This window comes from Desmodus rotundus, chromosome 8, assembly GCF_022682495.2.
Source record: "Desmodus rotundus isolate HL8 chromosome 8, HLdesRot8A.1, whole genome shotgun sequence".
NCBI lineage: Eukaryota > Metazoa > Chordata > Mammalia > Chiroptera > Phyllostomidae > Desmodus > Desmodus rotundus.
The window spans coordinates 115892939-115917563 of record NC_071394.1 but is presented as its reverse complement, the minus strand read 5'-3'; the positions used below and the strand labels follow the sequence as shown (position 1 = coordinate 115917563).

The window sequence follows — 24625 nt, the reverse complement described above, 5'->3', positions numbered from 1 at the left end:
CTCTATTTTCCTTGTTAGTTCAGTTTGTTCATGAGATTCCACATATGAGTGAAATCATGGTATTTTTAATGAACTCTGAGCAGAGTTAATGGGTAGACTTATAAGTGAGAGAATATAAAAATATTTAAAATTTAGAAAATGAGTTATAATGCTGTTTAATATTGTGAAATATTAAACATCTTTAATTTTAAGTTATGGTATTGGAAGATTTTAATTAACATTTGAATTTCCATAGGGTTTGTATGTTATAATTCTTGTTTTGGTTTAGACTATGAACAGGTTCTATAGTTTGATTTTTAAACATACATGTAAAGGCTATGTAATGATATTCTTTTTAATAATAACTTTAAAGATGATGGTATGGCTATTATCTTTAACCTGAATTGAAGTGATACACTGCTTGTTCAAATGCACAAAATCTCTCTCTCTCCCTTCCTTTGTTTCTCTTCTGATTGTTTCACTTTTACTAAAGTTCAAAGACCTGTGAAGTTATTTTATTTTTCTCATTGTGTCTTATATTCGAGTTTTTAAACACTTTATTTATTTTATTTTTTAAATTTATTTTTCTTGTATTTTTCCATTACCATTTATCCTCCTTATACCCACCTCCCCCCACCCTGCAATCACCACACTGTTGTCCATGTTCATGAGTCCTTTTTGCCCAATCCCTCCACCCCCTAACCTCTCTCCCCAGAGCTGTCAGTCTGCTGTCTATCTGTGAATCTGTCTCTATTTTGCTTGTTAGTTCAGTTTGTTTATTTATTGACTCCAAAAACTCAGACCTCATAATACCTTTCTTTTAGTTGGATGTCTTCTTTGTCAGTATTAGGGAATTCCAGAAGGAGAGAGGTGTTCTCTGATGGTATTAAGAAGATGGGGAAATTTCCAGACTATAGGAATTTGAGTTTGGGAGCCTTATCTGCTGTAATGGTTAGAATCAGGATTACCTGTCTCTGCCTCCTTGGAACTGGCAGAGAAACTGAAATCATAGGGTGCCTCAATAAAGGGGCACATATCACTGATATGTAAGCAATTATGGCATGACCTGCAAAAGTGTGAAATTTGCGATTTCATAAACCATGTTTAGTGTTCTCCATTATATCAGTGTTTACTAACTACATAGGTTATTATTCTATGTAAGTTACTTTTGCCCACTCTTTACTATAATCTTCAGTAGGTTAATGACAGGGGACTTAATCTACAAGTTTTGGGGACCTTTGCAGCCAGTCAGGTTCAATCATTGTGAACCAGTAACCTGATCAGAACTAATACTCCTTAGGTAGTTTTGAGGACTACAAAAATTAACTTGATTATCTTACAGAAATGGGAGATACTTATATTTCTAGATTGAATAGATATAGGCTCTTCTAGCTGTTCTGGTGACTGTGCATTATAGTAGTGTGAAACTGCAGGTTCACACTGTATTATAAAAAGAACTAGACTGTCAGGAAATAGATTGTTCTCTTAGGACTTGAAAGTCAGTGAACCTGAAAGATAATTTTGTTAAGAAGAAAACCTATGACATGTATCCATAAACATTTTAGTTTACCCCTTGGTAGGTTATTTAAATTTGATTTTTTGGTTAATTTTAGACTCTTTTTGATCAGAACAATGCTGTAAAAAAAGAAGAGTCAGAAACTGCAAACAGAAATGATTCTTCAAAGAAGTTGTCTGTTGAGAGAGTATATCAGAAAAAGACACAACTTGAACACATTCTCCTTCGTCCTGACACATACATTGGGTCAGTGGAGCCATTGACACAGGTAGTTGTTTTTAAACTTCATTGGCATTAGGAGATGTATATTTATATCTACTTTTTAATACAATTTTTGTGATTATATGCTTTATAAGTACATAATTTCATGTCTCTGTCATCATAAGGAAAATAGAGGATATAAGAGAGGTGGAAATATCTTCATTTCTTGCTAGGGCCTAAAAAACTAGGAGATAAAAACTATCAAAGGTAAGAAGTATATGGTAAAATGGTACTATATGAACTTTTAGAAAAGTGCTTAATTAAGTTCATGCATGCTGTGGTTTACTTTAAATTCTAGAATTTATACATACATACTAATGATTTATTTTATACTTACTATGGACTCAGCCTACATACATTATCTTGTTTAATTTTAACAATTTTGGGAAGTCGATACTGTTATCTCCATTGTATAGATGAGGAAATTGGAGTTTACATAAAGTAACTTGCTCAGATCTGTCAAATAGGAAGAGCTGGGATTCAAAGCTGGGTCTCTTTGAATCCCAAATCATGTTGTGTTCATATTATTTTAATCTGGGCTCCTTATAAAATAGAAAAATATATAGCTTATAGTGCAAGTGTACTATAAGTTTATTTTCTCTATTTTACTTAAGTACTGTTTCTTATAATTATTGGTGCCTTATATTAAAGCTAAATTTATGGATAAAATACAGATAATACAAAATGAACAGTTTCTCAGTTTTGAGGTTATTTAAATTGATTGTGAATACAGTGATATTGATCGTAACTGAAATAGTATATTTTTTTACTTTGAAAGTCTAAGTATTTACATCATAAAGGACAGATGTGTATTTATACTGTGTAAAATTGATTCTAAACACTTTTTTACTTAATAAGTTTTTTACAATTTTTCTCTCAATGCAGCTAATGTGGGTGTATGATGAAGATGTAGGAATGAATTGCAGAGAGGTTACCTTTGTGCCAGGTTTATACAAGATCTTTGATGAAATCTTGGGTGAGTACTGGCTTAAGATTTGATGTATCTATTTCTGTTGATATCATTATAATGTCCCTATATATAAGGCCAGGCTTACAATATAAATTTTAAAAGGTATATATCTGTTTTATGCTGAATATAAATGTTCTTCAGAAAATTTGCATAACTTACTATAATATTTTCATATCTGCTTATTATATCTTTGTGTTTTAATTGTTCGTTTGAAAAACGAATGTGATATATTTGATTAGTAATCCCAAAGTTGCTCTGTAGTCGTGTATATGCAATAATCTGGGAGTTGCTTGCTTCCCAGTCACCTGGGAGACATCTTAAAAATAGAGATTAAAGCCCTGGCCAGTGTGGCACAGTTGGTGGGAGCTTCGTCCTGTAAACCAAAAGGTTGTTGGCTCAGTTACCAGTCAGGGCACATGCCTAGGTTGTAGGTTCCATCCCTGGTTGGGGTGCATACAAGAGTTAATCCAATGATCTTGCCTCTCTCGCATTGATGTTTCTCTCCCTATCCCTCTTCCTTCCTTTCCCTCTCTCTAAAATCAATAAGCATGTCCTCAGGTGAGGATTTAAAAAAAAAAGAGAGAGATTACAGAGCCTGAGCCTTGCAGATTCAGTGAGTTTGAGGTGAAATATGTAAAATTGTGTTTTTACCAACAAATGCAGTATTTTTGTTGGGCAGTCTAGTTTAACAATCTTTATTATGCCCTGGCTGGTGTCGTTCAGTGGATTGAGTGTTGCCGGCCTGGGAACCAAAGGGCTGCTGGTTCGATTCCCAGTCAGGGCACATGCCTGGGTTGTAGTCCGGGTCCCCAGAAGGGGGTGGGCAAGAGGCAACCACACATTGATGTTTCTCTTCCTCTCTTCTCCCTCCCTTCCCCTTTCTAAAAATAAATACATAAAATCTTTTAAAACACCCATTCTTTGTTCTGAATGATCTGTTTGCTCTCCAAATCACATCATTAATTGAATGTCAATGAAGTCAGTAGTCTAATTGACTCCTATGGGACGCTTGCACTTTGGAGATGTTTTTAGCCAAGGACATTCTAGAGACCGTGCTCTGCCTCCTCATCAGTGCCACTTGAGGTTTCCTAGACAGCAGAATTGTGTAGGTTTGAGCTTCTTCCAGTGGGTCTTTGTGACAAGGAGAGGAGAGTAAAACTGATTACTCATGTTTTATTTCTTTTACTATTGTCTCTCAACTGTCTTCTACTCAATTTTACTTTTAGGTGTTTAATAGGATCATATTTGTTCTACAATTGCAGTTTGACAGCTAACTTGTGTTCGAATTTACTGAAGCAGTGGTTAATATATCAAGTATATTATCAATTATACTGTATAGGATTTAAAGATTTCTAAGGATGCTAAAGACTTTGCCTTTGTAATTAAAACATAACTCATTGATTTTAGTTTAATCTGTTTATAAAGTCACTAGACTATTGAAGGGGATCAAGAGAAAGTAGTTATTTGTTACCAAGATGAAATATAATTAAGATATCAAAATTACGGCTAAACTACAGAACAACCATCATTCAGAACCACCTGAAATATGGCTGTATAGAAGTCCTACAACTAGGGAATTAAAGAAGAAGCCACTTCAAGACTGGTAGGAGGGACAGAGACACAGAATGGATTGGTCCCATATCCACTTGTGGTGGATAAAAAATAGGGAGGGATATATTGGCTGCTGAGGTCCTCCCTGAGGAGCAAGGGGTCCCAGCCTCATACCGGGCCCCTCAGCACAGGGATTTAGTGCCAGGAAGAGAAGTTCCCATAACTTGTAGCTGTAAAAACCAACAGGTATTAAGGCTGAGTGAGACAGACTTCTGGAGTCCCAGTTATTTCCTCTTAAAGAGCCTATGTATGGACTTACTTGGACTCACTTGAGTTCTGATGCTGAGGCCGTAGCTCAAAAGGCACCAGAGACATAATGAGAGGAACTGAATTGTCCGCCACCAGGGCAAGAGCTGAGGGGCAGCTTTCTCTGAGACAAGTGCTAGCAAAGGCCATTATTCCTTAGATGAACTCTCCTCGGACAGAGCCAGCAGGCAGGCTCCATGTCTGAGACTCCATCCCCCTGGCTCACACTGCTTGCCCTGCCCTAGTGATTCCATAAGATCCCACCCCACAAAACTTTTGGACCCATCCATGTGGTTTCCAGTGGTTTTTCCATAAAAATGGCCTGTCTTGGCCCCTGCTTCAGATTTTCCTAAAATCTCTCAAACAAGCAGCATCTGGCCTCAGTGGGTCCTGTACCTCTTGCTTAATGACCCCAGCCCTGGCACTAGCAGCAGCCTGCCTTGGTTCATAGCCTGGCCTCACCTGGGCATCTCTAAGCCTAGCACAAGTAGCAGCCATCTGCAGATAGTTTTGTAGCTTATGCCAGGTGGCCCTGGGCAGAACACAAGTAGTGATTGACCTTGACCTGTACCTCTCAGGAGGCCTCTCAGCCAGTGCACCCAGTAAACAGCTTCAGACCACACTGAGCCACCTCCACAAGTGACACACTCAAGGGGTGGACTCAGTGGGCACCAGAGCCCCACTGAAGTAAATCCTGCTTTGTGGGGTGGGCCCCTGCACAGCTGATCCTCCACGGTGGTCAGTGGTCACAGCCAGTTCTTGCAGCTGACTGGCCTGATGATAAATCCCTCTCATTGACATGCCAACAACAATCAAGGCTTTCCTACAAGTAGAGGGTGTACACAGCCCACACTGGGGTGCACCTCAAGAGCTTAACTTGGGTAATTGGGAAGGCTGTGCCACTGGGTCCTCCAGAACACCTACTACATAAGGCCACTTTACTGAGCTTAAGAGATGTAGCAACTTTACCTAATACATAGAAACAAACACAGGGAGGCTACCAAAATGAAGCAAAGAAACATGTCCCAAATGAAAGAATAGAACAAAATGCCAGAAAAGAAATGGAGACAAGCAATCTACTATATATAGAGTTCAAGTTACTGGTTATAAGGATGCTCAATGAACTTAGTGAGAACCTCAACAGCATAAAAAAGGACCAGTCAGAAATGAAGGCTACATTAACTGAAATGAAGAATAATTTATAGGGAATCAACAGTAGAGTAGATGAAGATGAGAATCATATCAGTGATTTGGAATATAAGCAACCCCCCCAAAAAAAACCCCCTAATCAGAACAGTAAAAACAAAACAAAAAGAAAAAAAAGAATCCCCCCAAAATGAGGATAGTATAAGGAGCCTCTGGGACAACTTCAAGTTAATGTTACTGACATTAACATCATGGGGGTCTGGAAGGAGAAGAGAGACAGCAAGAAATTGAGACCCTATTTGAAGACATAATGACAGAATACTATACTCTGGTGAAGGAAACAGACATACAAGTCTGGGAAGTGCCGAGTCCAAAAGATGAATCCGAAGAGGCTAACATCAAGATACATTATAATTAAAATGCCAAAGGTTAAAAATCAAAGAGAGAATCTTAAAAGCAACAAGAGAAAAGCAGTTAGTTACCTATAAGGAGTTCCCATAAGACTGCCAGCTGATCTGATTTCTCAACAGGAACTTTACAGGCCAGAAGGGATTGGGATTGGCAAGGAATATTCAGAGTGATGGAAAGCAAGAACCTACCATCAAGATTACTCTACTCAGCAAAGATATCATTTAGAATTGAAGGACAGATAAAGAGCTTCCCAGACAAGAAAAAGCTAAAGGAGTTCATCACCACCAAACCAGTGTTATAAAAATGTTATCAGGTCATCTTTAAGAAGAAAAAAAGATAAAAATATGAGCAATGAAATGACAATAAATATATATCAACAATTGAATCTAAAAAGCAAACGAACAAGCAGCAGAGAAGCAGACTCGTAGATACAGAGAACATTTTGATGGTTGCCAGATAGGAGAGGGTTTGGGGAATGTGAAAAAGGTGAAAGGATTAAGAAGTATTGAATACAAATTAGTTGTTACAAAATAGTCATGGGGATATAAAGTACAGCATAGGGAATATAGTCAGTACTATTCTAATAATGATGTATGGTGTCAGATGGGTGTGAGATTTATTGGGACAATCTGTTAATACATTTTGTAATGTCTAATCACTGGGTTGTACACCTGAAACTAATATTATAATTTATGTCAGCTGTAATTGAAAAATACAAATATGATTTCCAGTTTTTTGTATTTGGATCTGGAGTAGGGGGTTGCAAACTGCAGATGTTTGCTCTTACTTAATTTGTTTTTACATATGTCACAAAATTGCCCCCCTTTCTTGTTTTGTGGTAGAAGACATGACAGTTATTTGGTATGATATAAAATTTAAGGAATTATTTGGAAAATAAGGTTTTGTATTAGAAGTTACCAGTAATTACTTTTATTAACTATTACCATATGTAACTGTTTATATTAAGTTGTAATGCACATGCACTTGCATCCATGCATTTCTTTATATAACTTTATATTTGATTACTCATTGATGTATTTAATTTTATAGTTAATGCAGCTGACAATAAACAGAGGGATAAGAACATGACCTGTATTAAAGTTTCTATTGATCCGTAAGTATATTCCAAGTTTAATTTTTATACTAAGTTTTATTCATAGTGCCCAACTTATGAATACTTCTCAAGTGAATTATGTATACATTCAGTACATTTTTGTGTCCCTTTTGCTTAAGACCTTGTTATTTTTGCTTCTTTTAGCTAGAACATTATACTCTTATAACTTCTTTTCTCATTCATGATCTTTTTCCCCAAAATATTTTCTTATGTGAGTTCTTGGAGACCACTTTTCTTTGTCTTTGATGCTGTGGATGCTGTTTCAGCTACTGAAGTAATTACTCTATCTTTTCTTTCTTAATTTTGCTTTGGAAATCAAGGCTATGGGCAATGGCCAGTTTTATTCCAGTTACATTATAGGTTGAATTTACTTTTCAAGGTCTGTATTTGAACTTTGTCATTATTTATAACATCATTTATAAGTTAGGAACTGCTTGTATTATAAAATATATATACACTAGGTGTTCAGCTAATTAGATCTTACTATGGTGATATTTTTTTGAGGGCTGAGGGAGAGTGAAAATAACGAATTTTTAGGTTAAAAATATAGTCGTTACATTTATTCTGCTTTCATTAGCATGCCTTTGTAAAATACTTATTTTATCCTTTATAATTTTATTAGTAATTTAGCATGATTTTAAGATTTTTCTGTAAGATGAAAATTTAATAATTCAGGCATAGCCTTCTGTCAATAATCTGATTTTAGATGGCATGGTTAGTATTGATGATATAAGAAAAGTACAGTTTATATTTGGTTATATTATGAAGTTAACTCTTATATGAAAGTATCACCACATAACTATGCTGTTAAAGTTCTTGATTTTTCTTTTTCTTTATTTATTTTTAAATATTTAAATCCTTTATAGTGAATACATTTTTGAGAATTTATATGGCAAGGGATATTGGATACTTACAAGTTACAACCTAAGCACAAATGTAGGATAGTTTTAAGAAAATTTTAACTGTCAAGATTACTTTTATTTCATATTTAAGAAATTATCAGTTAAAAACTATATCATTGATTATGTTTTAGGAGGCCTAGTAAGGAGTAATAAATGTTAAATATTTTGTAGGTCGAGTGTTTTTTAAAATTCAGATTTGAAAGATTCTGATTTTAAAATAAGGAAGAAAGGATTTTCCTTACATACATTCTTGATGAATATGGTTGCAATTATTTGGTTCTTTTATCTTAATTGTTTTGGCCACTTTAGCAACACAGACTTAAAAAGCTTACAAAGAACCCTATTATAACAAAGTGATGAATAAACAAGCTATAAAACAACTGTGCCGGGGGTGTCTAACTGTTTGGTGTCTCTGCAGCACACTAGAAGAAGAAGAGTTGTCCTGGGCCACACATTAAATACATGGTGACACGTAATCACAAAAAATCTCATAATGCTTCAAGTAAATTTATGATTTTTTGTTGGGCTGCATTCACAGCCATCCTGTGCTGCATGTGGCCTAGAGGCTGCAGGTTGGACACCCATGGACCAAATAATGGTTCTTGGTTGCACGCTTTACCTTAAGTTTATTACAAGTTCTGGACAAAGAATAATTCTGCGCCTTTATTGCTCTCTTTCTAACTCCCTTTTCAATCAACAAACATTTTTATATGGGCATAAGAGTGACATGGAATTATAACTAAATTTACTTGATTCTTAATGATAATTAGATACCAGTTTTTTTCTTGTTCATCTCTATGCCATTTTAACTACTTCTGCTAGAAAGGTCTTCTATTTCAATATAAAATAAAAATCATAGTCAGCTACTCCCAAGGAAGAAAAATGAAGGTAGTATATTTTTTACCACTTCTTTTGTACTTTACTTTTTTTGTTTACAAATTATAGATTAGAAACTATCGATTCTTTCTTCTGCTTTTAATTGAAGTATATAATACACATATATTTAATGGTTAGGCAAACATTTTGGGAGACGTTGATGATCCTTATATTTTATTATTTCTTTTTATCTTATTTTTGAATTTTAATCATTTTTGTGATTTTCATCCTATAAAGGCATTCCTTATTTTTTCCTTTACTACATATATTACAGAATAAAGCTTATTCTTATTAAAATTAATCTTATGTCAGAGATGTAATTTTTGCTTGTTTGATTTCTAATTTAAGAAGTCATTTTAAAACAGTATTGAAATGGGAATAAGTACTGTTATGCTATTTATTCCATTGACCCAGTTTTCTCTGCTGTACAGTTTTGATATCCTTTCAGTTTCATTCTTTTTAACATGTTTGTATAAAAGATTTTTATGTTTCTTCGTGCATGTATGTACATGAACTTTTTGTGTAAAGGACAGGTTGAATTTTGATAGTTAAGTGTAGAGAATATACAGCACAGGTGAGCTCTTACTCTTTTTCCACAGTGCTCTGAGTTGCATATACAATTTAAGTGAAGCCATAGAAATAGATTAGCACAGGATGTCATGCAGAATTTGGATAGGTTTTTTAGAAAGTTGGAGAATTTGAAGCAACTTTTTACAGGAAAACTTAAAACTTACTAAATAATATAACATAACGGTTAGTTTTGAAATAACTTATTTGCTGGAATCTATTTGATTAAAAACAAGCAAATGTGGAAAGCACATTAACCAGAGTTCTAACTCTTCCTCTAATTTAAGTAATCTTCTTTATTTAGAGTTAAAACTCTTAAAACTGTAACTTTCAAAAAAATTACACTCATACTAACATTTACATTTTTTAAAAAATTGAATTATATATACTATTTTATATCTTTCTATTTTATTTCACATATTATGGACAGCCTTTCTTATTAACTTACAGATCTACTTAATTCTTTTTATATGACTGTTATGTTGATATTTTGTAATTTAACCTCTTTCTGGTTGATGAATGTTGGATATTTAGATTGTTTTTCAGGTTGCTTTTCAGCTTTAATTATTTTGAAACTTTACTTGTAGCTCATTTAAATGCAGTATTTTTCCTAATATATTTGTGAAGATTATTGATGGAGCAAAGAATACAGTTACAGATTTCTGAATTATTGTTTAGAGGTTACAGAAATAAATACCAGATTTGGAAAGTGGTATAGATTGAAATTTTGTAATAGGGAGATGACTTTGATAGAATGTTCCAATTTCATACTCATATAGACATACTAAATGTAGAAGGTATTACACCCTACTTTTTTGAAATTGTGATAGAGATTACCTTAATTATAGTAGCATATGTACTAATAGAGTGAAAAAAGTTTTAAATGTTTTTTTCATGAGTATATTGACTTTCATGTCATTCTGAGATGTTTAGATTTATAATTTTTCATTCATTGCTTTTCTTTATTTCCTTCGAATTCTTCATGAGTTTTAAGCCTCATGAAGTTTTTTGAAGAAAATAGGTACTTCATAAATTATCGGTTTTAATCTCAACATAGGAACTGTTTAGAAGTCTTAAAACAGCAGTTCAATGTATAGCCCTTATTTCTGATGCCCACCATTTTTACCTCTGGAAATAAGGACAGACAGTGAAAGTACCACCGACGATTTGAAACTGTTAGATATCTAAATATTTAGCTGTGTATTCTATAGAGAGTGTTTACCCACAAGTGGGATAACTTAATTTTATCCTGAGTTCCCCAGTGAATAATTTAGATTTTTTGCCAATCTCAATATAAGGTGGGTTGGAAAGCATTGTTAAAGGCTGGGTAAAAGGCTTAATGGAGAACTGAAGTCATAAACTAACTTGAAGTTAGGGCAAAATTTGCCTAGACGAAGAAAGGAAAAAAGACATTATAGTCAAGGTAAAGACCAATAAATAAATGGAAGAATTGGGAGTGAATGTGGTCACGTAATAAAACTGACCTGACGGAAACATAGTGCATGTTGCAGAATACTTATAGTTGAATATAAGTGGAGATGTGGATAATGGGCCTTGAACATGGACTTTTAAACTTGATTTTATAGAAAAGGTGGAACTACTTATGTATTCTGGAGCAAAATAGTGTTATAAAAGCTATAGTAAGTCCATCATCATTATGCAGAATATATTTAAAGGGAGTGGCTAGCAAGAAGACTATTGCAATAATTAATATTTTAGGTGATAATTAGTCTGTCTAGATTCATATACTGGCATTTGGAATGAAGAAAAATGATACTGATATGAAATGAATCTAGTAGGACGAACTAATAAGTCTTGATGACTGATGACTCTAGAGAATGACCAGGAGATACAAATAAGAATGATATCAAAATTTGAGTTTACGAGATTAGGTGAGTTGAACCTATATGGAAAGTGACGGAAAGAAAAGTTGGTTGCTGATCTGGGGAAAGAATATAATGTATTAAAAGTCAGTTTTTAAATAACTTTGATTTATTTATTTTCCTCTTGAATCTTTGATTTTCATTTTGACTTTTAGAACAATATTTTTAAGTTATAGTAACTACTTCTAATAACTATTAAGATATTAAAGTGTGTATGTTTGCGTGAAACAGTGTCTAAGAGATTCTGAATCAGAGTGGTAAATGGTAGCTTTTTAAGCCAGTTCTGTGTTGGTTATGAAGCTGTGTTTCTTTGCAAATTTTGGATCTTAAATGGGTAAAGATATCATAGTATATACTACTTAAAACCAGAGGGTAGACAAAATTTTCCTTCAAGACTACTGCCTACATCAAGTTTCTATTAGCTGTAGGATCCTCTGCTCCATATCATTCAGGGCTAAAATGTATTAAGTTTTATGATAGAAAAACCTAAAAAGACCTAAAATTGGTAATATCTGCATATTATAAAACCATTAAAATTAGTTTTTGACAATGAGTGCTACATTACAAACAACCCTCTAACATTTAACCTGAAGATGGAATACAGTTCAGGCAGTCTATCCTTTTTCCATTTGTATTGCTACAGCAGTTAGGTGGGAAATGAAAATGACAGTGGCCACTGTCTCTTCAGAGCTTGTGGTTCACAGGTGGTGTACTGGTAGAATGAAGCATGAAGATCATGGATAATGGATAGAAAAGAAAACAGACTCTCTAGCTGACTTGTTACTGTCAAATCTTCACTACTTTTACTATTTTATGGGAGGTTGAGAAGAGTTTCTTTTTCTGAGAAATATTGCATTATTACTTGCAGATATCTTAGTGATCCTAATTTAAGTTACAACCTAGGGATCGAAGTGTGTGTCCTCAACGAAGTATTTTCTGAAAAGATGAATAACTGTATTCCAATTAGTAATGACTGGTGTTTTGCTTATAATTATCCAGGTTGATTCTGGTTTACTTTTTATGAAAATCAATGTCTTTAAACTATTTAAGCTCTAAACTCTGCTTGTTTATTTACAGCGAATCTAACATTATAAGCATTTGGAATAATGGGAAAGGCATTCCAGTAGTAGAACATAAAGTAGAGAAAGTTTATGTTCCTGCATTAATTTTTGGACAGCTTTTAACATCCAGTAACTATGATGATGATGAGAAAAAAGTAACAGGTAAAGAAAATCTAAATGGCTGATTAAAATTTTTGTTAAAAAATAATTGTTCTCAATGTAAAGACTCTTATTATTCCTATATAAAATATTACAGAAGAGGAAACCTGTGAAGTTTTGTTGTGAGAAAAATCCTTTTCATAACTAATATCTATGGAAAGCTATCATATATAAGTGTGGTATAGATAATAGTCTGACAGACACTTTAAAATCTTAACTCGGATAGTACATTGATTTATGTTAGAACTTCTAGAACTCTAATCTAGCTGACAGATTGAGTTTGGAACTGCTGATGAAAGTAAAAGGTGCGATTCCTGTATATGTGAGTTTGTTATCCCATAAACACCATGTCTTTTGGTATTGATTGTGTTACTTTTATACTGTTTTCTGTAAATCATTTTCATTAAACCTTTCACATTTAATTGTTCTTACAGGTGGTCGTAATGGTTATGGTGCAAAACTTTGTAATATTTTCAGTACAAAGTTTACAGTAGAAACTGCTTGCAAAGAATACAAACATAGTTTTAAACAGGTATGATAGAAATGTGTCTAACTACTTTTTAAAAATAATCATGTTGGGTTTTTTTAGTGAGATGCCTGTAGGTACTTAACTCTTGTTTATGTCAAATTAGCCTATGGTAAAACTGATTTCCTTATATGTTGTTTTGCTTTAAGTTGCATAACCTATCAAGGACATTTAGTGCAGATTTATTGTAATGTTTGCTGCTTTTTGTCTGATAGAGGAGCTATTGTTGTACCAAGAGCTTGTGCAAACACAGAGGCATTACAATGCCCACTAGAATTCATGGGCAGAAGTGTCAGTAATGGCAAAGATTTTCCATTTCCTTGTCACCTTGCAGAGAGGGGATCCTTTCCTGGACCACAGCTCCGTGGTATAAAAATAATAAATGTTTTGTTGCTTTGCTAAGATAATAGAACCTTAGGTAAATTGCAGTGATACATGCACATATACTTGTATTTTTAAGTGTTAAGCATGCCATTATATATTTTTAAAAAATCTTTAGAACAACTGGGAGATTTTATATAAGCCTTTCTCCTATTTCTTTAAAACAAAATGCACTTTATTTAACAAACTTTTCTTTTAACCTAGTTAAGCTTCAGTGAATGTGCCCTGAATCTCAAAGATAATTGAAATGTATCCACTTTGGATGTTTGAAAAATTCCTCATTGATTCATGAAATTCATACTTTTTTAAAAAAGTTATTTATTTATTATTAGAGAGAGGGGGAGGGGAGGAGAAAGAGAGGGAGAAAGATACATCAGTCAGTTGCCTCTCACATGCCCCCAACTGGGGACCTGGCTTGTAACCCAGGCATGTGACCTGACTGGGAGTTGAACCAATGACATTTCAGTTCTTAGGTGGTGCTCAATCCACTGAGCCATGTCAGCAATGGTGAAATTCATATTTTAAAATTTTATTTTACTCTTGTAGGCCTTTGAAAATAGTTTGAAATTTTACATAAGCTAAAATAATTTTCTCAGAAAAGCATCATACCTATTTACTTTTATAAAATTCTATATAATCTTGTTGAAGAACTTAAGATATTTTATTTACAGTGTATACAGTTGTGCAGTTTCTTTTGCTTATTTTCAATATGAGGTTGCTATAATAGTATTTAATTTTTTTATCTTTAATATCAGGTTCAAAGATTCGTTTGGTTTGTTGTGAAGCTGAAAAATGTGTATAGTTGTGGTAAATGCATTTCATGAGCTGAGTTTTTGTTATAAAAATTAGAAGCATTATAGAAATATTTGAATATTTTCTCTTTTAAAGACATGGATGAATAATATGATGAAGACTTCTGAAGCCAAAATTAAACATTTTGATGGTGAAGATTATACTTGTATAACATTCCAACCAGATCTGTCCAAATTTAAGATGGAGAAACTTGATAAGGACATCGTGGCCCTCATGACCAGAAGAGCTTATGATTTGGCTGGTTCATGCAAAGGGGTCAAGGTCATGTTTAATGGAAAGAAATTGCCTGTAAGTGTCTTCTAAAATAGTTACCACTTTGTTGTTTTGTAGAATGGCTTACAGTTAGATCTTTTAAAATCTAATACCATAACCTCTTTAACTGATATGTTTAGGTGACTCAATTTAAAGTGATTATTGATGAATTTGTACTAAAATATCTTGCTACCTGTTTTCTATTCATTGTATTTATTCTTTGTTTTTATTCTGCCTTCTCTGGTTTTAACTGATCATTTTTTAATGATTCCATTTTATCACCTCTGTTTAGTTACAATCTCTTTTTAAAACTTTTTAAGCAGTTGTCCTAGGGTTTACAATATCATTTGTAAATACTTTGAGTCTACCTTCAAATAATTTGATCACTTCATATGTAGTAAAAGGACTTTATAACAGTTGTATCTTCAGTATCTTCCTCCCTTTTCTTGTGTCATTACCATTGTGCATTTCACTTTTACATATGCTATAAACACCAGAAGAAGAAGAAAGAATAAGGCAGAATAAACATTTGAAAAAATGGTGGCAGAAATTTTTTCACAGTGTGTGACATTGTTGTTAATATTTTAGCATTCAGTTATCTTTTAGAGAAATTAAAAACATAATACCTTCATTTACTCCATTTCCAATGCTCTTAGTTTCTTGATGTAGACTTAAGTTTCTGATTTTAATTATATTCCTTCTGCTTGGAGATCTTCTTTTAACATTTTTGTAGGGTATTTTTGCTGTCAGTAAATTCAGTCAGTTTATGTTTGTCTGAGAGAGTCTTTGTTTTCCTTCACTTTCTAAGACTATAGAAATTTCACTGGATGCAGAATTATGGGTTGACATATTTTTTCTTTCAACACTTAAAGATGTCACTCTGTTGTTTTCTTGCTTGCATAGTTTCTGATGAGAAGTCTGCTGTAGTTCATATCCTTCTTCCTCTGTTGGTAAGGTGTTTCATTTTCCTCTGGCTGCCTTGAAGATTTTCTCTTTGTCTTTGTTTTCTTTGAGTATAATATGCTTAGGTGTGTATGTGGATTTTGTGTGTGTGTGTTTGCATTTATTCTGTTTGGTGTTTGTTGTCTGTCACTGATTTTGGAAAATGTAGGCTATTATCTCTTTCAGTATTTCTTTTGTGCTGTTCTTGTTCTTCAGGTATTTCATTTATGCACATGTTATATGATTTGGTATTGTCCCAAGCTCTTGGATGTTTTGCTCTGCTTTATTCATTCTTTCTTTTTGTGTTACAGGTTAAATTCTGTTACCCTATTTTTTGTTGTTGTTGAAATGGTATTTTAATTACTGTTTTTTATGCCCTATTTTTAATTTTAATGATTTTTCCTTTATTGTGTCAAGTTTATGATAAGCCTACTGAAGACATTCTTTATGAAAACCTATCTTCTGTTTTTGGTTCCTGGCTTTTCCATTGAATTTTTTTAAAGCATCCATCTCTCTCCTGAAGTTGCATGTTGCCTAACTTCTTCATTAGAGCCTTTAACATATGAATCACAGTTATTTTGAATGCCCTGATAGTTAAAATACTTGTGACATATTTGAGTTTGATTCTGATGATTGCATTGTCTTTTCATACTGTGTTTTTTCTTGCCTTACGGCATGCATTGTAAGTTTTTGTAGAAAAACAGCTATGATGTATAGGTTAGTAGGTATGGACTAAATAGCCCTTAGTATGAGGATTTATGTTTATACAGGGAATGGGATGTGTTTGCAGTTTGTTGTTGCTGTAGTTACTGGTGTCGAGGTTTGTTGTTGCCATGGTCACCAGAGACTTTAAATTCTTCTTTGTTATTGTTTCTTTTGTTTGGGCCTTCCTTTTGAGCTGCCCTTCAGAAAGGGTATCTCTCTTGCAGTTCTTCTAGCTTAAACCCACTGTTATTATTGGAGGCCTGTTAGCATGGTGGTAGGCTGTGGGGAAATTCTTAGGTCTGATCAAGTCTCAGATTTTGGAGTGCAGAGTGGGCCTATGTCTGAAGGGTTTGACCTTTACAAGTATTTCTGTTTCTTCTCTAGAGGTAGAGATTTTCCCTTTGTCCTTTATTCTTTTCCCTCATTGCAGCAGGTTATTCCCCAGAATTCTTACTCTGTATTCTTGAGGCTCCCTGCACTGCAGAATAAATCTTTTTTATTAACTTAAATGATTTGGGGTGGGCTGGGGTAAGGCTGGGCAGAATGAATTTATTCCAGCTACAGTGATATTTTGCCAATACTCTCCAGCAATATCCTTCCCCCGTCAAAGTAAGGGTTTTGTTGTTGTTGTTTTTGGTAAGGGAGATGGATCTGGGTGGAATTCCCAGTGGTTGCTGTTCCCCTCCCTCAGTCAGACCATCAGGAGAACCTTATTAGGTTCTATCTTTCCTGTGAGAACTTGCTGGGGTTACTGAAAAGTCCTCAGGGGCTTCACACACTCATCCTAAAACACGTTTGTCCTATAGCAATTTGTCAGAGTTTCTGGTTTAATATTCCTACTGCCTTGTATGACATGAGGCAGAGTCTGCCCCAGTTAAGCAAATGCTTAGGTTCTATGTCTCCTACAGACTCCTGACTCTCTTCAAACTCAGGATGGCCAGATGTCCTGTGATCTCAGTTTATGATGGTTCAAAAAATATCAGTTTGTCTGACCAGCTCTTTTCTTATAAGGGCAGGACCTTCCCCGTCCTCCTACCCTCCCCGTGTTTAAACTTAAAAGTGAAAGTCTACTTTGTTATTTAAAAAACTTAAACTTTTGAAAGATTTTACAATCTACCTGTCCAACTTTCCGTTCATAACCTTTATTTATCTAGTACTCAAGAAGTGAATTGCTTTTTAAAGGGTAGGGATCAAGGAGTAGAATAGAGAAAGTCATGAAGGTTTGAACCCGCGGAATAAGCTGTTGTGAATGAGGGGAAATGAAAGTATGAGAGTACCTGATGGCATTCACCCCCGGAAAATGGGTTAAATAATACTTCACAATATAAGATTGTTTATTGTTTTTGTTTTTTAAATGAATAGGTAAACGGATTCCGCAGTTATGTAGATCTTTATGTGAAAGACAAATTGGATGAAACTGGAGTGGCCCTGAAAGTTATTCATGAACTTGCAAATGAAAGATGGGATGTTTGTCTTACATTGAGTGAAAAAGGATTCCAGCAAATCAGCTTTGTAAATAGTATTGCAACAACAAAAGTGAGTATACTAATTCTGTTTCTAAGTCAGTGACAGAACAATGCTTCATTAAAAGCAAAAAGATAAACAACAATAACAAAAACAAAAATAAAACCTAATCTGCTTTGGTGAAATCAAAATTAATTTATGAAAATGAAAGCTTATTGTCTGTGAAATAGCTGTCTTACAATTTTACATCCATTGAGAAGTAAATTTATAGTATTAGTGTTTATAGTTTAATACATTCATATTTTGTGAAATTTAGAATAAATATCCTATTCTGTGTTCTGAGTGTAGAATGTAGAAGAAAGACTAATAGGAAATGAGTATGTTTGGGGTTCAGATTGTGGAACATATTATCTGCCACTCTAAGGAGCTTAAATCCTCTTGTTTTTGGATTTAAAAATCAAATGAAATTCTCCTCATTTGAAAGAATTTATCCAATCACCATAATAAAGTATTACATTCCTAGAATAATCTAAAGCACTGATTTATCATTTTGTCACTCTTTTTCAAGTTTTAACATTTTTATTTTTAATATTCAATTTTTTTATAATCTAGCATCTCTTTCTCTAGTCAACAGAAACCACTCATTATGATTGCATTTTATTATATGTAATAGAAGCTAATGTTCAGTGATATAAACATGTAAAGATTTTATTTTTCCTCTTCTGTCTAGGGACTCAGGGGGGAGGCAGTCTTAATTTAGCACTGTGACTCCACAGCATCATTAGGGACCTATGCTCTGGCTTTCTTCCATCTTTAGCATCTGGCTTTTATTCTCATGCCTTTTAGTTGCCTGCTGCATCTGTATGACCTATTTCTAAGATTCAGGGAGAAAAAATTGGTTTGGGCAAATGCATATGCCAACTAAATCTTTCCCTTTTTATCAGGGACACAATAGTTTTTTTGGAAGCCCCATCCAGTAGACCTCTACTAACATCTTTGGCTAGAACTGGTTCATATGGGTACCTCTTAGCTACAAAGGAGGCCAGATTGGTGAATCTTTGTAATTGGGCATATTGCCAGTTAAAAACAGAAATTTGGGGTTGTCAATAAAGGGGAGAATGGATATTGGATGGACAACTGACAATGGCTGCTACAGTCCCTAAATTTAAATATTGTGAGTGTCATTACCACCACCATGTCAGTATTCATTCTCACTCCCATGTCTTTTTTTCCCCAATTGTTTTACTTTGTAAGACATTTGCTATTGGCTTTATGGCCAAAGAGACTTTATTTTTAAATACCAACTCTGCTATTTTTGACACTAATACTACTTACTCTAGAAAATGGGTCTAATAATACTGATTTCACAAAGTTGTTATAAATATTAAAAAATCATTGTAGAAAAAATGAATAAGTATTTTGCTACCATAACTCTAGAAGATTTTTAATTTTTTTTATATTTAGGGTGGACGTCATGTGGATTATGTAGTAGATCAAGTTGTTGGTAAACTGATTGAAGTGGTCAAGAAAAAGAACAAAGCTGGTGTATCAGTGAAACCATTTCAAGTAAGTGACACTTTATATATTCTGTTGAAGTATTAGGCAATGTCAGTTTTGGTATTGACTTTTTTTGGTATGTTTTCAACAGGTAAAAAACCATATATGGGTTTTTATTAATTGCCTTATCGAAAACCCAACTTTTGATTCTCAGACTAAGGAAAACATGACTCTGCAGCCCAAAAGTTTTGGATCCAAATGCCAGCTATCAGAAAAATTTTTCAAAGCAGTGAGTAAAATTAGTATTATTTTTCAGTGTGTTGAGAGTATAGTAGTTTTATTTATTTCATATGTGATTAGTTTCTTATATTAACAGTGGCTCTAGGCGTATTTTTAGTACAAATGAGTACACTTAATTCGGCAAACTTCAAAGGTTAAATAAAGGGTAAACTTTGTTTTGTAAAACAATTGATTATTTTGCCAAGAATTAAAATAGGTAATCATGTAACTAGCTGTGTTTTGGCTTTGCATTGGTCATTATAAAGCCAGATATCTGCCCACCCAACATATGTTCAAGTCCTTTTAGGACTTCTGATTTCAACTTTACTATTCATTTCAACTTAATCTACTGATTTTTACCATTATATAGTTTTTTAAAAAAATTGTAATCTATACATAACAAAATTCTCATATTCTACATATTTTAAAATTTTATTTTACTTTGCACATATTTATTTAGTCTTCTTTAACCTCCCTGAAACAAGGTGAGAATACAAATAAATAATAAATCTTAGATTTATAATCAAGCCTTGCCTACTGCTAATAGCTTCTTATAATCTATTGTATATAATAAGCAATATTTGCCTCTGTTCCCTTATTCAGCAGTGCCATCAACAAACATATTAAATAAATATATATAAAGTTCCTCTAAATATGTTTGCACTGAAAATATAAAGATGAATAAATCACAGCCCCTCCACTTTGGAAATTTATAGTTTGGTGGAGGAATAATTACGATAGTGATAACATACTTACCAAATGCCATTATCAGAATTTCAAAGGTAGGTTCTCACAAACAAAAGCAATTTTTTTAATTCAATTTTTTTAATCCTCACCCTGATTTTAGAGAGAAAGGAAAGGGAGAGAGAGTGAGAAAGAGAAATATCAATGTGAGTGAGAAACATTGATCGGTTGCCTCCTGTATGCACCTTGACTGGTGATCAAACCCACAACCTAGGTGTATGTGTGCTGACCAGGAATCAAACCCGAGACCTTTTGGTGTATGGGACAATACTCCAACCAATTGAGCCACCTGGCCAGGGCACAAATGTTGTTTTTAAATTGTAGCTTAAGGCCTATAGAAATAGTCCTTCTGGATCTGATCATTACCAATTCATACTACAAATGACCCTATGTTAATGCTTTCCCAAATTTCTGCCCTCATAAAAGTCTCATGAACTGATTTGATTTTAGATTTTATACTTTTTCATTTTTGGCAGATTAAGTTTGAATTTGGCAATATACTTCACCTCTTTTTATATCTTAAACATTCCAGAAAACTTCCATACACCTAAAATCTAACTACCCAGGATGATGAAAAGTAAATAACTAACTAACTTGGAGGTGTTTCAATTTTTTATTTTGGGGTAAACATGTTATTACATGTTCATTAACTGGGACTGACACACAATTTATAATGTTGAATTACCAAATTTTTTAAAGGATAAGGACTATTGGTAAGTTCTTGACTTTATCCTAATGTTTGCTTCATGTTAATATTTTTTATTTATCACAGCAAATTCAGGATTCACATTTTTGTATTGACAGATATCAGAAATGTCAGTATCTAGAATTTACCAACTGGTGAATTCAAGGGTGGATCAGCTTTTACTGTGTTAATTTGAGCAAAATTAACTTGTAAGAAAAACTATGTATATTTTTATGGGGTTTATTATAATAGAATTTTTCATATGTAATAACCCTTTTTTCATGTGTTCATATTTCAGTATAGTTAACTGCCTGAGTTAGTTTTACTGTGTAGTTAGGATAAAATTTACTAGCATGTATCACTATTATCATCATTATTGTTTTGCCCTATAACTGCACAGATTACAAGTATTACATTCATTTTAGCTGAGTGTATGATCTTCTGGATTGTTTGTATATCATTATTCTTTGATTTTTAGGCTTCTAACTGTGGCATTGTAGAAAGTATCCTGAACTGGGTGAAATTTAAGGCTCAGACTCAGCTGAACAAGAAGTGTTCATCAGTAAAATACAGTAAAATCAAAGGTATTCCCAAATTGGATGATGCAAATGATGCTGGTAAGATTTAGATTTTGAAAAAAGATTTAAGTTTTTATTTATCTAGTTACAGAAAATTCTCATTTTCCACATACAGTTAGGCTATAGGATTTTATGTTCAAAGTAGGATTTCACTTTATTAAAATTGCTACTTGCACCACATATTACTAATTTTCAGGGAATAAGAATGCAATAAAATACATAATATTTAAACTATACTGAGCATAATGTAAGATGATTCTTACAGTTTTTCACTGTCATTGTGATTATTAAGTTTTCTGGCTTTATTTTTTTTATTGGTAAAATCGAGAAATGTGGAGTATATGTTTTTCTAAATTTCTCTCAGGTGGCAAACATTCCCTGGAGTGTACACTGATACTAACAGAGGGAGACTCTGCCAAATCGCTGGCAGTGTCTGGATTAGGTGTGATTGGACGAGACAGATATGGAGTCTTTCCACTCAGGGGAAAAATTCTTAATGTACGAGAAGCTTCTCATAAACAAGTATGTATTCATATATACATATATATACTCCCATATATATATAAGACATTTTCATACTTTACTAAAATGGTTGAATTTTTAAATATGAATTGTGACTCACTTTTTGTAGATTTCAACATTTTAAAATACTTTTAATTCTTCCTTTATGTACAGATCATGGAAAATGCAGAAATAAACAATATTATTAAAATAGTTGGTCTACAGTACAAGAAAAGTTATGATGATGCAGAATCTCTGAAAACTTTACGCTATGGAAAGATTATGATTATGACTGATCAGGTTGGTTTAAAAGTGGCCACATATTTAAAACTCGTATCTTTTTTCAGATTGTTCTTTTTGATATTTATTTTATGAGACTTGCTCCAAGATGTACAAGTCAAAGTGATTGTACATCAGTGGGGAAGAAAACATTGTTTAGTGGCACTGCTTGTGTGAAATACATTTTACGTTATCTAATTTATTGGGTAACCATCTTTTTGGTTAGTTATTTTAAAAACGTTCTAAAATATAATAAATATGACAAGAGGAGAACACACTGTAATACTATGGGCTTGAAGCCTACCTATAAGTAGGAAGGAAATGATGAAATTTACAAGTATAAAAGATTAATAAATAGGATAATGGTTACTGTATCTGTATCATGGCATAATTTTGGATGCACAAAATACTAGGAGGACTCGAGTAGTAAAATGGCAGTAACTAGGAAAGAACTAGGAAATTAAGAAGGAAAAATTTCATATGCATCCAACTGCTTTTCTCTTGTGTAGTCTGATTAAAGAGAAAATTTGTAGAGAAATTTTGTAGAGAAAATTTTCAACTGAAAAACATGCTGTATAGTGTTAAGCAAAAATTTTGCAGTTTTTGTATCAACAGAAGACTTGTGAATGCCTGCTGTCCATAGATTTTTGTCTTTCATTGCCCAGGGAAATCACATTATAACCATGATTTATGTATTTCCATCCTTAAGTCATTCTTTTAGTGAAATCTGGGTAAACTATAAAACAGATGTAATGATAGTATATTATCTAATGATAGGAAGATTCAATCTATCATTAGCTATATTCTTTGTTTGGATTTTAAGAAAAATTCTTTATTGTGATCATCTAAAGAATAACATCTACTGTTTTGTAAAATGCAGTCATAAAATTTGAATGGAATTTTGCCTCATTGCTGCATTCATACATTTAAAAATTTGGTTATAATTACTTATATTTATGAAATATAAGTAATTATATTTCATAAAATTATTATAGCTCTCTTTAATAACATTTGTTTAGGATCAAGATGGATCTCACATAAAAGGCCTGCTTATTAATTTTATACACCACAATTGGCCATCACTTTTGAAGCATGGTTTTCTTGAAGAGTTCATTACTCCAATTGTAAAGGTACTATTTATATTAATATGTTTTTATACTGTTGTCTTAAAGGGTAGCAGAAAAACTAATTTTTTTTTAATTAATTTAAGGCAAGCAAAAACAAGCAGGAACTTTCCTTCTACAGTATTCCTGAATTTGATGAGTGGAAAAAACATATAGAAAACCAGAAAGCCTGGAAAATAAAATATTACAAAGGTTTGTGTTTTAAAATGTTTAAATTTTGTGAAGCTACTACTGACATGAATATATTTCTATTAGAGCATTTATAAAATATTTGGAAGTCTCTTTTAGACTTTAAAATAGCTATTGCTGATTTTTAAATACTTGTAATGGAAAATTTTATGGAGAGTAGTATAATGGGCTTCCCATGTACTTCAACAATCACCACCATTTCATGGCCAGTCTTGTTCCATCTAAACTCTTCTCATTGCCACTCTATTAGTTTGGAATAATTTATAGATATTGTATTATTTCTATAATACTTTAATATGTATCACTTAAAGAATTTATTTAAAAAGTCCATAATACCATTATTATATCTTTCTCTAATAACCTAAAACATTCAGTCAGTGTTAAAACTCTCTTGCTTGTATTAAACATGTTATAGTATTTTATTTTACTTCATTTTATTTTGAGTCAGGATCCATACAAGGTCCACACATTGCATTTGGTTGATAAGTTTCTTAATCTTAGTATATTGTTTTTATTTTCATGTTTTTTCTTAAAATTTATTTGTTCAAAATGTTGGATTGTTTGTGTCCCATATAATTTCTCACATTCTGGAATTTGCTGAGTATCCCTATAATTTCATTAAATATGTATCGTGTTCCTCTGGCCCTTTATTCTCTGCTAACTGGTATTATACTTTGGAGGCTTGATTAGATGTGGATTACATTGATGTGGCAAAAACGAGTAATAGGTGGTGTTGTATGTCAGGAACCATTAATATATGGTTTGTCTTTCTTTGTTTACTAATATGGATCAGGTACAGGTGTTGTCAGCTTGATCCATGAGCTTTTCACCTAATGGTTTCAAACAACCATTCATGTTCATGATTCATTTGAAAATGTTTTCAGCTTTGTTAAGATATAACTGACAAATAATTGTATATATTTAAGGTGTACAAAATAATGATAATATGTTTACAATGTAAAAT

The 24625-nt window shown here is 33.0% G+C and overlaps 1 protein-coding gene across 2 annotated transcripts in view; it reads left to right on the top strand.

The window, feature by feature from the left end:
* Positions 1-24625, top strand: part of TOP2B (DNA topoisomerase II beta) — a 65967-nt gene that overhangs the window by 12563 nt on the left and 28779 nt on the right. The window contains exons 2-15 of one of the 2 annotated variants that reach the window (XM_053930254.2): positions 1608-1763; positions 2642-2732; positions 7191-7254; positions 12560-12705; positions 13137-13234; positions 14498-14710; positions 17684-17857; positions 19250-19351; positions 19434-19571; positions 21469-21607; positions 21933-22090; positions 22244-22369; positions 23368-23478; positions 23559-23664. In XM_053930254.2, the coding sequence (XP_053786229.1) occupies positions 1608-1763; positions 2642-2732; positions 7191-7254; positions 12560-12705; positions 13137-13234; positions 14498-14710; positions 17684-17857; positions 19250-19351; positions 19434-19571; positions 21469-21607; positions 21933-22090; positions 22244-22369; positions 23368-23478; positions 23559-23664 (1822 nt within the window). Of the gene's footprint in view, positions 1-1592; positions 1764-2641; positions 2733-7190; positions 7255-12559; positions 12706-13136; positions 13235-14497; positions 14711-17683; positions 17858-19249; positions 19352-19433; positions 19572-21468; positions 21608-21932; positions 22091-22243; positions 22370-23367; positions 23479-23558; positions 23665-24625 lie in introns of both variants that reach the window. The other variant, XM_053930253.2, reaches the window with a different exon arrangement.